This window comes from Rattus norvegicus, chromosome 1 (genome assembly GCF_036323735.1).
Source record: "Rattus norvegicus strain BN/NHsdMcwi chromosome 1, GRCr8, whole genome shotgun sequence".
NCBI lineage: Eukaryota > Metazoa > Chordata > Mammalia > Rodentia > Muridae > Rattus > Rattus norvegicus.
The window spans coordinates 104,861,127-104,878,812 of NC_086019.1; the positions used below are offsets into that span (position 1 = coordinate 104,861,127).

Below are 17,686 nucleotides of genomic sequence, written 5' to 3' on the forward strand. Positions count from 1 at the left end.
CCTCACTGGCTACTGGCTCCGCCCCTTGCATCTTGTGGGCTTCTGCTTAGCACCCATTGCCCTTGAACTGGCATGCTCTCTCTGTCTCTCTGGGTCTCTTTCTCTGGGTCTCTCTCTCTCTCTCTCTCTCTCTCTCTCTCTCTCTCTCTCTCCCCCTCTCTTCTAGACCAGGTGCTCCGATGTGCTTGGGGGGTCAGGGTTGGACCCCTGGGGAAGTGAAAGTGCTACAGGGAGGTGCGACAGTCCCAGGGGTGAGGAGGGCAGCTAGGCAGTGCCAGAACGTCCGGTGAAGGAAGTGAACCTCAGATGACACATCCTGCCTCTGGAGAAACCTGAGGAGGCCTCAGAAGAGCCAGGCATTGGTAGTGGGGGTCGCTTGAATACACCTAGCATCTCTAAAGTTTCCTATGATGTTTCCAGAAGTTCCTGATACTTGTCAAGTATCCAGTTCCTCACAGATTAATAGTGTTTGCGGAAGTTCCCATACCTAGCTACCTGGGCTACCAAAGCCCAGCTCTCTGAGTTGGTAGCGGCTTCTGAGACGTGTTTCATCTGTTTTCTTTCTGTATGTGTATGTATATGTTCGTGCCTTTGGAGGCCAGAGGACACATCGGAAGCTGTGTAGTTTTAATTCTTAATGATGTGTGTGTGTGTGCCATATTGTGCTTGGGTCCACCATCGGTCTGGGCTTCAGTCTCAACCTGTAAGGTGGTCGACGAGCTCTTAGAACTGAAATCTTATTCGGGAGATGTTACTCCTTGGTTGGCATCTTCTCCTCTTCCCTTTATTTGGGGTTTGTTGTTCCAATAAGCTGACAGATAGGTTGAGACACTTAGCTTATCTTCCCTTCCTCCTTGTGGGATCTGGGATGGAACACCGTTTGGTGGCACATCTGGGCGTCTCATTTTCAATCCCTAATCGGCCTTTGTGGGGTGTATGTTTATTTTGCTCCTGAAAAGGGGGGGGGGACTTTGAGAAAATATCAATGGTTTGAAATCCACACGGAATAAATGTGAAGATCAAGTCTTTCCACCATTTCTGCCTGTGGAATTAAGGAAACAAAGCACTGGGTATTAGGCTCCACACAGAGGAAAAGGCACAGGGGCACACAGCGCAGTCAGAAGCTGTGAGCATGGGGCACGTGGGAAGCGCCACAGCAAACTCCTCAGCATTGGTAGAGGAGGCAAGCATGGCGGAAACGGCAAGGAAAGGCCGCGTGGGCTCACGATGTGGGAACTGCCTTTAAGGAGGCCGGAGGGCCTGGAGAGGTTGCTAGGCTTCTAAGCGGAGGCCTCCCGGACTTTTTCACCTAAACAGCCGCTGGAGAGCTTAGCAGGGGTCTCGAGGCCCGGTCGGTGAGACGGGGCAGCCATTGTGCTCTCCACAGGCGGCAAGGAGGGAGGGAGGGGGGAGTCACGAGGTCAGGGGTCACCGTGCTCCCTCTCCGTCAGAACCCGGAAAACTGCCTCCTGGCTCCTCTGCTGTGCCGGCCTGAGGCAAGGAGAGTCAACCTCCCACAGCCCTTGAGGGCTGCTCTTTTGTGAAGGCGCATAAGCGGCGGGAACCCGGCCCAGGTTCATTTCCAGCCCGGTAGGGACAGCCATTTCCTGTTTGGAGGAGTCAGGACACCAGCTTGCCCTCCTTTCTGAGGCCATAGTTCCAGGGACGGAGGTAAAGTGAGTGGAGGGGGGGTGTTTCTGAGGAGGCTCCCAGGGACCCATGACAGCGACCAGGCCAGCCTTGCCAGAGCTCAGCCCTGGAGTTAGGGCTGAAGCTCAGTAGGGGAGCACTTGTCCAGCAGGGCCAAGGCCCAAGAGCTGAACAGAGAAACGAATAAATAAATAAAATGAGGAATCAAATCTGATGCTTAGTTCTGCAACTGAAAGTTCAGGTTGACCGGATTTTCCAGAAAACGTGTTTTCAGTTCTGCTTGTTTTTAAAGATCTTCGAGAAAGGCAAATCGATCTCCTTTTCACACAACTTCCCTAATTATTAAATTGTGACTGTTATCTGATGGACTTCAGTCATGGACAACACTATGAATTTTGGGATTTTTGACTTTTTTGTATTTGGAGATATGTTTCATTTTTGATGTGGGCAAGATGTCTAGTCACAGTGAAATTTTGTGTGCCAGAGGTAAACCTCTACTTTCTCAATATGTCTAACTTTTAAAAATTACTGTGTATATTGATTGGCTGGTCCCGTGTGTGAGTCTGTGGCACACGTGCCCTGCCTGCATGTGTGGGGCTCAGGAGACAACCTGTTCTCTCATTTCTTCACGTGAAATACAAGGATTGATCTTGGATCGTCAGGATTGGCTGCAAGTGCATCTACCCACTGAGCCATCTTGTTGGCCACAACTTGATTAGCTTTAGAGACAGGGTCTCAACTAACCCAGGCTGGCCTCAAACCCGTTGTGTGGTCAAGGATAATGAAGGACTTTATTCAAGTCCTCTCATCTCTACTTCCCAAGTGCTGCGATTTCTGGCACAGGCCATCATCATACCTCCTCTAATGCAATCCTGGGGATGAAACCTAGGGCCCTGTGCATGCAGGGGACGCACTCTACCAAAGGAGCTACATTCCCCAGCCCTCAGCTTAGTCAATTCCCACATGCATTAAAAAAAAAACTTTTTCTTGGGATGGAGAGATGTATCAATGGTTAAGTAGCACTTGACTGCTCTTTCAGAGGTCCTGAGTTCAATTCCCAGCAGCCACATGGTGGTTCACAACCATCTGTAATGGGATCTGATGCCCTCTTCTGGTATGCATGAAGAGAGTGACTGTGAACTCACATAAAATACATGAATAAGTAAAACTAAAAAAAAAAAAAAGCTTTTCCTCTATTCACATCCACTCTTATCCCCAAAGAAAAAGTAAAGCCAAATTAAGAAGTAATGGTAGATAAATTTTTTAAAATTTATTCTTCTCTCATATAATTCATTCCGACCACAGTTTCTCCTCCTTCTCCTCCCTCCACTCCTCGAAGTTTTCCCCACCTCTCCTTGCCCCCAGCTGCATCCCCCATCCCCGCCCCATCCAGATTTGCCTTCAGAAAATAGCAGGCCTCCCAGGGACATCAACCAAACATGGTACAAGATAAAATAAGACCAGGCACTAAACCTTGAGCCTGGGCAAAGAAACAGGAAATGGGTCCCAAGAATGAGATGACAGAGTCAGAGACATCCCACTCTCACTGTCAGGAGTTCCCCCAAAACACCAAGCCAACAACCATAATATATATGCAGAGGACCTGACACAGACTGCTTCAGGGCCCCCATGAGCCCTGCTTAGTTGGTTCTGTGGGTGGTGCCCTCCTGGTGTCCTCAACCCCACAATTTCCCTCTCTTCTTCCACAGGGTTTCCTGAGCTCCAAGGGAGGGATGCTATGCAGACTACCAGCTTGGGCTCTCTCTGCTAAATGTTCAGCTGTGGGTCTCTGCACCCACTCCCATCAGCTGCTGGAGAAATCCTTTCTGATGACAACTGAGGGGTTGGGGATTCAGCTCAGTGGTAGAGCGCTTGCTAGCAAGTACAAGGCCCTGGGTTCGGTCCTCAGCTCTGAGCAAAACAAAACAAAACAAAAACAAAAACAACGTATCTGATGACAACAGAGCTAGGCATTGGCCTATGAGCATAGATAGCAGAACATCACTAGGTATCTTTTTTGTTATTGTTGGTTTGGTCTTGTTTGGTTTTGGTTTTTGGCCAGTCTGGTTTCATGCTAGGTCTTTGGGCTATCCAGCCTCTAGTTCCTGGTCATCAAGGCTGTGTCAGGCATGGGCTCCCTGTTGCAGCCTCAAATTAGACCAGTCATTAGTTAGCCACTTCTACAAGTTCTGCACCATTGCCCCAGCACATGGTTTAGGTATCAAGGTGACTGTGTCCTCATTAAGTAAATATGGCAGATTTCCTTCTGTTTCTATTTTGTGGAATAGTTTGAGGAGTATTGGCATTAGCTCTTTTTGAAAGTCTGGCAAATTCTGCAGTAAAACCATCTGCCCTGGGATATTTTTGGTTGGGAGACTTTTCTTTTTTTTTTCTTTTCTTTTCTTTTCTTTCTTTTTTTTTTTTTTTTTTTTCAGAGCTGGGGACCGAACCCAGGGCCTTGCACTTGCTAGGCAAGCGCTTTACCTCTACCACTGAGCTAAATCCCCAACCCTGGTTGGGAGACTTTTAATGACTGCTTCTATTTCCTTAAGGGTTATAGGACTGTTTAGATAGTTTACCTGACTTCCTTTAACGTTGGTATGTGGATCTGTTCAGAAAATTATCCATTTCCTTTTGATTATCCAATTTGGTGGTGTACAGGTTTTTAAAGTCCTTAGGATTCTCTGGATTTCCTCAGTGTCTGTTGTTATGTCTCTATGATTTTATTAATTTGGTTACTTTCTGCCTTTCAGCTAGTTTGGATAAGGATTGGTTATCTTGTTGATTTTCTCAAAGAACCAGCTCTTGGTTTCATTGTTTCTATTCTCTCTCTCTCTCTCTCTCTCTCTCTCTCTTTTAATTATTTCAGCCCTGAGTTTGATTATTTATTTCCTGTCATCTACTCCTTTTGTGTGCTTCCTTCTTTTTGTTCTAGAGTTTTCAGGTGTGCTGTTAAATTGCTACTATAAAAGCGTTTTTTTTTTAAAAAAAAAAAAGATTTATTTTATGTATGTGACTACACTGTCACTGTTTTCAGACACACCAGAAGAGGGCATCAGATCCCATTGCAGATGGTTGTGAGCCATCATGTGGTTGCAGGGATTTGAACTCAGGACCTCTGGAAGAGCAATCAGTGCTCTTAACCTCTGAGTCATCTCTCCAGCTCCAATCTGTGTCTTTTTATTGGGAATTGAATTCATTGATATTGAGAAATATCAATGACCAATGATTGTTAATTCCTTTTTTCATGTTGGTATTGGTGAGGTAGTAGTGTGTGTGTGTGTGTGTGTGTGTGTGTGTGTGTGTGTTTCTTTTTTGTTTTAGAGGTGTGAGGTCATTTCTTGTGTTTTTGTGGGTGTAGTTAACCTTTGGTTAGAGTTTTCCTTCTAGAACCTTCTGTAGGGCTGGATTTGTAGATAGATATTTTTTAAAGTTAACTTTGTTATGGAATGTCTTGTTTTCTCCATCTATGGTGACTGAGAGTTTTGTTGGGTATAGTAGTCTGGGCTGGCATCTGTGGTCTGCTGGACATCTCTCCTGGCCCTTCTGTCTTATGGAGTCTCCTCGGAGAAGTCGGTATAATTCTGACATGTCTGCCTATATATGTTACCTGCTCTTTTTCCTTTGCAGCTTTTAATATTCTCTCTTTGTTTTGTATGTTTAGTGTTTGATTATGATGTGCCAAGGGGACTTTCCTTTCTGATACTTTTGTAACCATGTGGGCTTGTTCCAAGCCCTCCACAGTTCCTGAATAATGACACAGAGACTTATGTGTGTAGGATGCCTATGGCCTTAGCTTAGGCTTGCTCCCCAACTGGCCCTTAACTTATGTCAGCCTGTTTATATTATTCTATGTCTGCCACATGGCTGGTTAGTAATCTCTCTCCAGTTTCATAAGTCCAACTTCCTCTGAGTCTGAGTGCCAATCCTTTCCATGCCTGACTCTTTCTCAGAGTCCCTCAACCTGCCAGATATCCCACCTTCTAGTCTACCTTCTGCTATAGGCCATAAAGCTTCTTATTTTGACCAGTCAGAAGGTGCCATAGGCAGGCAAGGAACAAAAGAGACACATCTTCACACAGTGTACAAAAATACCATTCCAACACAATCTGTATGGTGTTCTGCATGCTTCTTGAATCTTTATAGATATTGCTTTCCTTAGGAAAAATTTCCTCTATGATTTTGTTGAAAATATCTTCTGGGCCTTTGGGTTGGGATGATTTTTCTTCCCCTTCCCCGTTTTGGTTTTTTCATAGTGCCCCAGATTTCCTGGATGTTCTGTATAGTGAGAACTCTGGAATTTTGGTTCCTTTTAAAAAACCCAGAAATGTTATAAGAATACATTTTCATTTTAATTCCAGGTGTGAAGGTGCAGGGCTGCTTTGCCTCAGCCGACGATGATTTGCCTCAAGCTCTAGCAGAGCTATGTTTGCCAGCCGCAGACACAGCTTCTGTGATTGGTGGTGGAATTCTGGGAACTTTTCAGAGGGTTCATAACTGCCACGGTCCAGAGAGGTGGGGTGGGGTGGGTTGTGGATTGTGATTAGCTGTGCTCAAGAAACAAGAAAGAAATTAGCTTCACAGACCTCCATCTCTCTCTCCCCTACTCCCTTCTTTCTCTCCTACCCAGTGATAGGGGGCGAAACTGAGGGGATAAAGGATGGAAAAAGAAAGCCAAAAGAGAAGCTACAGTTCTGTGTCAGGGATTTTTTTAGATTTGCCATTTTCTTTGGCGAATGTATCCATTTCTCCTATTGTCAATACCCAAGGCTCTCGCTTCCATGTCGTAAATTCTGTTGGTGATGCTGGTCTGTCATTCCTGTTCTCTTCCCCAGATCTCTCACTTCCAGAGCTCCCTCAGTCTGTGCTTTCTGTATTGCTTTTATTTCCATGCTCATGTCTTGAACAGTTTTGTTTCCTTCAACCCTCTTATTTATCTTGGCTTGCTTGTTTTCATTTTTATTCATTTCCTCCATTTTTTGTTTGTCTTTTCCACGATTTTTTTTTTCCCAAGACAGGGTTTCTCTGCGTAGGCCTGGTTGTGCTGGAACTATCTCTGTAGACCAGGCTAGCCTTGAACTCAGAGATCTGCCTGCCTCTGCCTCCCATGTGCTGGGCTCAAAGGTGTGCGCCACTATACCGCCTGGCTTTCTTCAATTTCTTTTTTTTTTTCTTTCTTTTTTTTTTTTTTTTTTTTTTTCGGAGCTGGGGACCGAACCCAGGGCCTTGTGCTTGCTAGGCAAGCGCTCTACCACTGAGCTAAATCTCCAACCCCTTTCTTCAATTTCTTTTTTTTTTTTTTTTTTTTGGTTCTTTTTTTCGGAGCTGGGGACCGAACCCAGGGCCTTGTGCTTCCTAGGTAAGCGCTCTACCACTGAGCTAAATCCCCAGCCCCTTCAATTTCTTTAAGGGACATATTAATTTCCTTTTTAAAGACGTCTATATTCAGGGCTTGCCATAGTAGCATAGCTGGGCTCTGGGGATAGCCTTGCTACCGCTGATTGTGTTGTTATGCTGGTATCCAGGCATCTGGGTTTGGAGTGCTTGGAGGTCTAGGTACTGATTTCTGAGTTTATTTCGTCGCATGGGTGTTTTGTTCTTAGTTTTTGTTTTGTCTGGTCTTCTGGCTGGTGTGGCTTGTGGTTGATCAGGGAGTCACTTCCCAAGTTGGGGACTTGAACACAGTGATGAGGAGGGAGGAAGAATTGAGGATAGGGTGGGGGTGACACTGAGGAAGTGGGGGGAGGTTCTAGGGTGGGTGGCTTGTCTGAAGTTCTGATTGTTTGTTTGTTTGGTTTGGTTTTATTGTTTTTGGAGTCGGAGTTTCTCTGTGTACCATTCCTGGCTGTCCTGGAGCTGCTCTGTGGACCAGGCAGGACTTTTTGTTATATTTCAGCTATTTTAATGGATTCTTATAGCCTTCTCCTCCCCCTCCCCCTCTCCTTCTTCAGGACCCCACCCCCACACCTCCCTTGCATTGGGCTCTGGCATTTATCTCCTCTTCAGAGTCCCCAGAATTCCAAATGTCAAATTCCTGCAGCTGGCACAGACCACCCCTCCTAGAGCACGAGACAACCATAGCTAATGGCTGTGGACAGCTGAAGCAGCCCCATATCCCACACCTGGGATTAAAACACATTCACATAACTGGGCTTTTAAAGAAAGCAAAACTCTCACTGCAGGCCTTGAACTCAGAGACCTGCCTGCCTCTGCTTCCTGAGTGCTGGATTAAAAGCCTGTGCCACAATGCCAGGCCTATGGTGGATATTTTTAAAAAGAAATGTATGATGTTTATTTTTGTGTTGATAATCCCAGACTCAACTACTTTTTATGGTTTTAGTGGTTTTTGCTCATTTTTAAGCATATTTGTGTGTGTGTGTGTGTGTGTGTGTGTGTGTGTGTGTGTGTGTGTGTGTGTGTGTTTCTGGAGGCCAGGAGAGGGTGTGTGATCCTCTGGAACTGGAGTTACAGGCATAATGAGCCAGTCACTGTGGGCGCTGGGCACTGAGCTCAGGCCCTCTGCAAGAGCAGTAAGGAGACAATCTCCCCAGACCTTTTCCTATTTTTATTATTGAGGATGGGTCTCACTTTGGAGCTCACACTGGGCTGGAACTCACATCAACCCTCTCCTTCAGCTTCCTATGTGCTGGAATTCCAGCACTGACCCACTGTGCACAGCACCGTGCCCTTTCAGTCTTTTGACACCATTTTCTGTTTTCTTATGGATATTTATACCAACTATTTTATCTCATTTAAAAAGTATTTTATCTCTAATATTTTAAATTGTAAAAATATTTAAATTGTAAAAATAGAATATGTGCTCATAAGAACAGAACAGTTTTAAATGAATGCTTTAAACCACCCATCTCTGTACCTTAACCCATATTCTGTTACTGTAACAAAATATCCGAAGCCCTGGACTAAGTAAAGAAAAGAGGTTTACTGAGCCAATAGTATTGAGGCTCTAACAGCATGATGTCAACATCTCACTGCTCTGGTGAGGCTCATTTGGTCATGCCCCAGCAATCTGGACGGCATCATGATGGGGGCAGGAGGAAGAGGTCACGTGGTAGAACAAATCCAGAAGAACTCAGCAGTCAAGCTCACTCGTAGGGAGATGCTCACAGCTGTGGTGGGCAGATACATGTGGACAACACACAGGAAGTGCAGGCAGCACAGTCAGTTCAAAGTGATCCTTGGCTACAGAACTAGTTAGAGATTAGCCTGGTCCACGTGACGCCAGGATTAATTTTTTTCTGAAGGTAATGATTTCAGAGATCTAAAATCTGTCATTGCATATCTGGGAGTCAAGCCTGGGCCTTGGACTTGCAGGGGATGATTTCCTGTCCTGATCTACATCTCCAGCCCTGACCTAATTACTTTTTTGTTTTTGTTATTTTGTCTCCCCCTTCCCCCCCCCCCCCCCGGAGCTGAGGACCAAACCCAGGGCCTTGCGCTTGCTAGTCAAGCACTTTACCACCGAGCTAAATCCCCAACCCCACTTTTTTGTTTTTAAAGATTCATTTATTTATTTTATGTACACTGTAGCTGTCTTCAGACATACCAGAAGAGGGCATCGGATTACAGATGGTTGTGAGCCACCATGTGGTTGCTGGGAATTGACTTCAGGGCCTCTGGAAGAGCAGTCAGTGCTCTTAACCTCTGAGCCATCTCTCCAGCCCCTTGACCTAATCACTTTGCACCAGCTGTCACCTCATAAAGGTTCTTCTACTTCTTAGAGTCTCCTCATTGGGGTCCAAGCTTCGGGGACAATCTGTAGTGCCAGGGAAGAGTTATACCCCCCAAAACAGACAGCACCCAATCTGATGTAAATCTCAGCAGGATCTTCTTTCTATTCAAACTAGCTGGGAGGTGCGGGTGGGGCAGCGCACTGCCATCACGCTGAAAGGTTCTAGTGGTGGGGGAGCCCAAATGTCTATGGGGCAAGGCTTTATAGTAAGTAGGAAGCAGGGAGTATGTGTGCAAGCATCTAATTGGAAAGCTACTGTGGCCTTTAACATAAATGGCTGGTGCTAGGAGTCCTATCATAAACCTAATTTCTGCTGCCCTCTGCATTGGTGGTCATTAGGCGGGGGTGGGCTTGTAACCGGGGGTTGCAGATTTGTTGAGGGTGTAACCTGGAGATGCTGCTCTTGTTGGGGAGTGGCCTAGAGACTGGAGTTAGGCTCAGATTTTGTTGGGGGGCAACTTGGCAACTGATGTTAGGTACCAGCCTGTTAGTTTACCTGAGTTCAAACTTAGATGAGGTTCTCTAAAATGGAGTCTGAACTTAAAAAAGATTTGGCCTCTCAAATCCACATTCAGACAGTAGTAGTGCAGGGTAACTCTAACCCAGCCAAGAAATAGAACATCATTAGTCAGGTGGCTCAGTCCTGTAGTCCCAGGCCTCAGGCGGCTGAGGCAATAGGCTTGCTACACGTGAGCAAGCTTTAGGGCAGCTTGCCACATGGTGAGCTCTGGGCAGGCCTGAGCTACAATGGGAAACCGGGTCTTAAAAAACCAAGTAAGACAGCTACAAAGAGAACATCATCAGGATTCTAGAGCACCCTCTTAGGGTACAGTCAGTGTTCCTCCCTTTCCTGAGATGACCTGCGTCTGCCTGAGATGAACACATCATGGCTTCTCTTTGTACTTTCCTATGTGTGCAGAGACTACTCAATGACATGACACGGTTTAACTTTGCTTCTTTTTAAACTTATGTACATACACTTGGTCTATCTGGAATGTTTCCCTCATGAGTGTCTGCGAGTATGCGTGACTCTGTGTTCAGGCTTATGTACGGGGAGGCCCAGGCTGATAGCAGGTGTCTTCTATCTTGTTCCACTTTATTTTTTTTTAGACAGGATTGTTCAACTAAACTTGAAACTCGTGGATTCAACTAGACTGGCTGCCCAGCGGACATCTCCTCACTGCTTCCCCTCCAGGTCTCTCTGTCTCTCCTCCCTGTTCTAGGATCATAGATTCCTACCATTCTGCCTAGCTCTTTCCTCTGGTGTTTTGTTTGTTTTTGCATGAGTTCTGGGATCTGAACTCAGGTTCCTATTGCGCTTGCACTAGGAGATTCCTCAGCTCTCAGGGCTGTGTTGTGTTGCTCCAAATCATGAAATTACTTTATATTGACAACACTATGGGATTGTTTTGGTTTGGGGTTTTGGGGTATTTTGTTGTTGTTGTTTGTTTGTTTGAAACAGGGTTTTGCTGTGTAGCCCTAGCTGTTCCGAAGACCTTTTTTTTTTTTCATTAAAAAAAAATGTGTTTCAAGCTGGGAAGTGGTGGTGCACGCCTTTAACTCTAGCACTTGGGACACAGAGGCAGGTGGAGCTCTGAGTTTGAGGCCAGCCTGGTCTACAGAGTGAGTTTATCCTACAGAGGGCTATGACGAATAAACAGTGTCTTGAAAAATAAAATGAAATTTGCATGATTTCACCTTAAAGTTGTGATTTGGATAGATAATACTTCTTTCTGTTCTTGCCTTCATCACTATGACACTTATAATTTTTAACATACATACATCATATATATATATATTATATATATATATATCACATACTACAGCAAAATATGGAGGTCAGGGGACGATTCATAGGAGTCAGTTCTTCCTCCCATCCTGTGAACCCCAGGGGTTGAACTCGGGTCGTCAGGGCTGGCAGCAGCCACCTTTGCCTACTGAGTCACCCCATCCACCCTGCTTTGTCATTTGAAACAGTTGTGTAAACTGTTGTATAAAGTCATTTTATCACATATCCATAAATTGGGGTTGATCTGATTTTCCTCATGGCCATACCCTGGCTTTTCATTTCTGGTGTTGTGTTCTTTGTGAGTATGTCAGGAGAGCACAGCATCACCGGATGCTTGTGTAGCAGAGGGCAGTGCTCTAGCTTGGGGATTATCCTGTAATGCTGTTGTCTAGTTATTCCAGCCTTGTGTCCTTCTTGTATTAGCAGTTGTAGATGATTTTGGGTGTGTGTGTGTGTGTGTGTGTGTGTGTGTGTGTGTGTGTGTATGTGTGTATGCATGTGTGTGTGTATGCATGTGTGTGTGTGTAGGCCTGAGGATCACCTCCTATGTGTTTCCTCGGTTGCCCACCCTGCCTCATGAGACAGTGTTCCCATTAGCATAGAGCTGACCAGTTAGGCTGGGCTGGCTTCTGTCTCCTTCTCCCTAGTGCGAGGATTACATGCATGCCACCATGGCCAGCCTTCATGTGCATCTGGGATTGGACTCATATCCTGGGCTTGAACAGCAAGCCCATTACCAGCTGAGCATCTCTGGCTCAGTAATTCCTGTTTGAGTCGATCGTTTTCTCCTTCTTCGTCCCTTTCACAGATCTTTCTTTTCCTTTTCAGTGCACTCCTTACCCGCTGTGCTGTGGAACATTTGAAAAACCAACAAAGGTCAAAGTGTCGGGACCACAGCGGACAAGGCCAAAAGTGGCCCCAGACATGAGGTGCTGGACCTTCCTCTGGCTGGGAAGTCAGGTGGGGGGTAGAGCAGGAGGGAGAGATGACAGAGAATCAGGAATCCAGAAGGCCATGAAGAAGAGCAAGATGGGTAGGGGAAAGGGGTGGGAAGCGGCTGCTGTGTGAAACAGGAGCAAGTCAGGCTCCTCTGAGACCTTTCTGAGCTGAGGTAGAGTGTTGACAAAGGGAGGCTTGTGAGGTAAAGTAGGGTTTTCTAAGCCTTTCTTTGAGAGGCAGAGGCTGGATTGTCCTGTGCTGCATGGTAAAATCCCTTCTCAGAGCAGCAAACAACAGCCCACTGCAAAGAGAGCCAGACTGATACTGAGATTCTCCTTCTGCCTCTCCCTCCCCCTCTCCCTCTCCCTCTCCCTCTCCCTCTCCCCCTCCCTCTCCCTCTCCCTCTCCCCCTCCCCCTCCCCCTCCCTCCCCCTCTCCCTCCCCCTCCCCCTCCCCCTCTCCCTCTCCCTCCCCCACACACACTTCTCACTCCTCCCCTGCCCTTGTTCCCCCACCTCCCTGCTTCTTATCCTGCCTCTCTCTGTACCCCAAGTTACAGCAGTCCTCCTGCCTTAGCAGCTTGACAACTGAGACTAGTATTGAAGCCTGTGAGCTTTGGAGGGCATCTATCTGTTTCTATAAATTCCTAGCGTGCTTCCCACCTTCCTGCCTGTTAATTGTAGCTACTCAGACCCCTGTGCCCTGTGCTAAAACATCCTGAAGAAGTAAAGACATCATGTAAAAAACGTGGGTGGTCTGAGTTCTCTGGGTCTTGAGTGTGGGTGGATGGGTATGGTGCATTTGTGTACCTGTGATGCATGTGTATGTATGGGTGTGCTAAGTCATTCATATGTATGGTATGTAGTGCTGTGTGTGTATATTTGTCAGTATGGTATGGGTGTGGTGTGTGGTATATGTGTTGGTATGTATTTGTGGTGCATGTGACGGTGATGATGTATGTCATGCCTCAGTTAGTGTATGGAACGTGTGTGTGTGTGTGTGTGTGTGTGTGTGTGTGTGTGTGTGTGTTTGATACATGTGATACCAGTGTGTAGTATATGTGAATGTGATGTGTGTGTGTGTGTGTGTGTGTGTGTGTGTGTGTGTTGCATGATATCTTTATGTGGTATACATGGAGCATACATGTGTGGTATAAGTACTTCCATGCATGGTATGTATGTGATATTTGTGGTGTATGTGTTTTGAATGTCAGCAAGCGGAGTGTATATGAATGATAGTCTCCTGTAAGACAGTTTGAAACTCAGTGAATCCTTAAGTAAGCCTGAGAATTATTTCCTCCTCAGAGTTCACCTAAAATCTGTGACTTCTGATTTTAAGGTCCTCTAAGGAAAGTGAAGATGCATTTTTCCTTGCCAAATCGAGAGCTTCCGCATCAGATAGGCCTGAGGAGTCTTCCTTGGTAAAGACTTCAGGCTCCTCCCTGGACAAAAATGTATCCATTGAGACAACAAAGCTTTCTGAGATGGATTCAAACCTTTTGGTATGGGAAGATGGGACCCTAGCGACCTGGTCTACATCAGCCTGGATTGCACAGGCTCAAGTTTCAGAGAGCCGGGTGGCAAAGGCTCAGGCCTGGGAGACCCTTGCTTTGGAGGCTCAGGCAAGAGGGGCCTTACAATTCAACAAGCCCAGCACCACAGAGTACTCAATGGAGACAACCCCGAAACAAGAATCCCCCATAGAGTTGAACAAGACGAGTAAGGAAAATAGCAACGTCTTCCCTCCCTGGCTCCTCTGGTCCAGCAAGGCTGAGTACATCCTGGCCCTCATGGGCTACTTGGTGATGCCATCTGGACTCTTGCGCTTTGTCACATGCTGGGTTCACAAAGGAAGCTGTAAGTCTGGGAACTAGGGCACGTGGGCCCAAAAGGGACAGCAGGAGTGAAGCTGGTCCTGGCTTCCCAACGTCTGAGATGCTACAGCAGGAGAGAAACTCGGTGTCTGAGCACCCAGGGCCAGAAGTGGAGGTTCAGGGTTTTGAGCAGAACTCAGTGGGTTGGCCAGGCAGGATGTTGGTGGGGAAAGGGTGATGGGCAGCCCTCTGAGACTCCTACAAGTAGGGAGGTTGGCCAGTGATGGATGCGGAGCAGTCAGGCCTCAAGCCTGTGGCCTGAGGGAGGTTGCGGTTGGTGAGCAGTCTTCCTAGTTCGTGAAGAGAACAGCATCACCCTGAGGCTCTCAGAACCTGTGCCCTCCCCGCAGGGAGCTTCTTCATTGCGTACCTCCTAATGCTGTTCGGCCTTGGGATTCCTCTCCTCTTCCTGGAGATGGCGGTTGGTCAGAGGGCACAGCAGAGCAGCATTGACCTGTGGAAGACCCTGAGCCCCTGGTTTGGTGGACTAGGATACAGCATGGTTATGGTGAGGAAGCCCAGGCTTCATAAGCCTGCCCCACAGTTGCTCCCCTCCCTCCTCTATGGAGAAAATGCCATGAGTGTCCCGGTGTGGGCCATGGTCCTTAAGCCCCGCCATCCTTTGTCAGTCCCTTCTCTCTCCCTGCCCCTGGTCCTCCTCCCAGACCCCCCTCCACTGGTCTGCAGGTGTGCCTCATCACTAACACCTACCTGAACGTGTTCAATTCCTGGATCCTCTTCTACATGAGCCACATATTCCACTTCGTTGTCCCATGGGACCGGTGTCCCTTACAAAAGAATTCCAGCGACTTTGGTGAGGAAGGAGAAATGGAGAAATGAAGGGACTCGGGAAGAGGAGGGCAGAGCAAGGAGGGGTATGAAGAGAAAGACAGGACGACAGCAGAGGGAGGCAGAGAAATGGGGGGTTGCCACATCTAGCAGGCCTGTCCAAAGCCATGTCCCCCCAGATCCTGAATGTGAACAGGCAACATCCTACACGTACTTTTGGTACCGGCAGACCTTGAAGGCCTCAGACAGTATTGAGGATGGAGGACAGCCGTCCTTCAACCTGGCCATGTTCCTCTTTCTGGCCTGGTGCCTCATTTGTGTCTTCATGGTCAACGGGATCAAGTCCCTTGGGAAGGTGAGCTGCACTTGGCCCTTGGCATTCTCAAGTGCTTGTTTCCACCTGGTTTCTCCCTCATGCCCACTTATTCCTGCAAGCCTCTTGCCTGGCTGATAACTCTTCTGAGTCCTCATCCAGTCCCTTAGCTCTACAAAGATGAGTCTCTTGACAAGCAGCCAATGTGCTGCACTCCCCCCACAGGTCCTGTGTGTCTTGTTGCAAGTTCCCTATTTCATCATCATCTGCTTCCTCGTCCGGACTCTGTCAATGGGCAATGGCATAGGATATGGCCTTAACTACCTGCTGATCCTGGAGGTGAGGTTCTTCCTCAGTCCTCTGAGCTCTGGGACCAGCACAGCTGCCTGCTGTGGTCTACTGTACCTCCTCCCTTCTCTCCCAGTTGTCCTGTCCCACATCTTGACATCCCTGTTGTACCTATCTTCTCTTTTTTAGGTGGCGAGAATCTCCGACTTAACTATGTGGTGCCAAGCAGGGATCCAGGTCTTGTTTGACATTGGCCTGGGCTTTGGCCCCGTTATCTCTTTATCCTCACACATGTCTGACTTCAACAACTGTCTGAAGGATGCCTTCCTTATGGGTCTGTTCAAGATAGTCACCTTGTTGATCACCACACCCTTCTTCCTCTCCATCCTGGGCTTCTGGGCCACTATAACCACACATCACTGCTGTAAGAAGTAAGGCCAGTCCCTGGTGGGTCCAGCCCGGCAGCTTCACCACCCACTTACACACCTTACCCTCAGGGAGGCTACAAGCTCTGCTTCCTCTTAGCTGAGAACAGAGCCCCTTTCTAACCTTAGAGAGCTCCAGAGGTTGTCAACTGGCACCTCAGAGCTGACTTGATGACAGATGCTAAGTGCGGCAGGCACGCAAGTCACCCCACCCCAGAGAACAGCATCTGAGGCTACCTCCCACAGACCCAGCATGCACAGTCCCTTAGCTGTGTGTCCCAAAACTTAGCAGTGTCCACCCTCTGGGAAACCTAAACTCTACAGGGCCAGAAACCTGAGGAGTCTCTCTCCCAGCTGGGGCTGTCTGTCCATCTGCTCTGCATCTTGTTTTGGCCTTATTGACACCATCTAACCCCATGTGCCCATGGGTATATAGTGAGATGTGTATGTTGTACGTTGGTAAAATCACTAGTCACACTCTCACCCTGAGGTTACTATTTCTTTGTGGTGAAGTCAAAGCTCCCTCAAGTTGTTTCGCTTTTTGAGACAGGGTCTCACTGTGTAGGCCTGGAATGCCCTGTGTAGCCCAGGCTGACATTGAACTTCTGATCCTCCTCCCCAAAGCTTGGTTTATAGCTGTGTGCCACCATTCCCAGCTCTTGTAGTTACTTTTGTTGCTTGAAGACTTATTTATTTATATGCATACGAGCATTCTGCCTGCATACCTGGTGCTTGTGGAGGTCAAGAGAGGGTGTCCCCCTGCCAGGTGTACAGGTGTGTGCCGTCATAGCCAGCCCTGTCGGCAATGGTCTGTGCTTGTTTAGTGTAGAATGTAGTCATTAGGAATCTAGTCACACAGACACATCAGTGATAGCATAGAGTTTGGAGTCCAAACATTCAGAGCCTATAGCCGTGCAGGGCAGACTAGGCCTTAGAAGGTGTTGTTGTGCAGGGCTTGCTCAGTTTTCCAGTGGTTTACTCAGAATCACCCTCCCAGAGGGCAGTGTAAGGTTTCCTTCTCCTTGTTTTGCACAACACTTTGTTAGCCATGGCTGGAACTCTTAATTTTGCAAGTCTGAGAAGCATATAATAAAATATTTGTGTTATTGGTTTAGCTGGTTGACTGTTGCTGTAGTATGTGCCTGGTGTGGGGGCGGGGTCATGGCTGAGGAGGGGACACAAGACAACTGTGTGGCGTCAGTTCTCCCCTTTCACCTTCAGGGCTCCAGAGAATGTCTCAAGGCTTGTGTAGCAAGTTCTTTATCCACAGAGCCAGCTAGTAATACAGACAGCCTTTCTATGTAGTCCTGGATGCCCCGGAAATCGTTTTGTAGACCAGGCTGGCCTCAAACTCAGAGAGATCTGCCTGCCATTGCTTCCCAAGTGCTGGGTGTGTGCCACCACTGCAGGCCCGTGTGTGTGTGTGTGTGTGTGTGTGTGTGTGTGTGTGTGTGTGTTAAAAAGCACCCATATGAAGAACCGTCCACTCAGAAAATGCTCTGTATAGTTTGCTTGCTTCTTTCTTCCTGCGAATGTGCATACCAGTGGAGGCCAAAAGAGGATGCCGACTAGCCGACCCGTCACTCTGCCTTAAGCCCTGAGACAAGCTCTCTTCCTAAACTAGAAGCTCTCCATTTTGGCTAGACTGGCTGTCTAGCAAGGTCTAGGGACCTAGCTGCCTGCCTCCCGGTGCTGGGATTACAGGCGTGTGTGGCTGAGCAGTGTGCCTGGGTGCTGAGGGTTGGGACTTGAGATCCTCCTGCTTACAGAGCAGGTGCTCCCACCCATAGGCCATCTCTCCAGCCACTCCCTGCATTTCCTCATTGAAACGTGTGCACTGGGCTTTCTGCCCTCTTTGCTGGGCCACTTT

The 17,686-nt window shown here is 47.5% G+C and overlaps 1 protein-coding gene across 3 annotated transcripts in view; it reads left to right on the forward strand.

Annotated features, from left to right (window-relative positions):
• Slc6a16 (solute carrier family 6, member 16) overlaps positions 1-17,686 on the forward strand; it is a 28,634-nt gene that overhangs the window by 3,019 nt on the left and 7,929 nt on the right. Inside the window, exons 1-8 of one of the 3 annotated variants that reach the window (NM_001427612.1) lie at positions 1,473-1,671; positions 12,018-12,118; positions 13,467-13,984; positions 14,352-14,509; positions 14,689-14,815; positions 14,970-15,145; positions 15,329-15,442; positions 15,581-15,822. In NM_001427612.1, the coding sequence (NP_001414541.1) occupies positions 12,114-12,118; positions 13,467-13,984; positions 14,352-14,509; positions 14,689-14,815; positions 14,970-15,145; positions 15,329-15,442; positions 15,581-15,822 (1,340 nt within the window). In that variant the 5' untranslated portion in view covers positions 1,473-1,671; positions 12,018-12,113. Of the gene's footprint in view, positions 1-1,472; positions 1,672-12,017; positions 12,119-13,466; positions 14,510-14,666; positions 14,816-14,969; positions 15,146-15,328; positions 15,443-15,580; positions 15,823-17,686 lie in introns of those variants that run through there. The other 2 variants (XM_039094065.2, XM_063284191.1) reach the window with 2 other exon arrangements.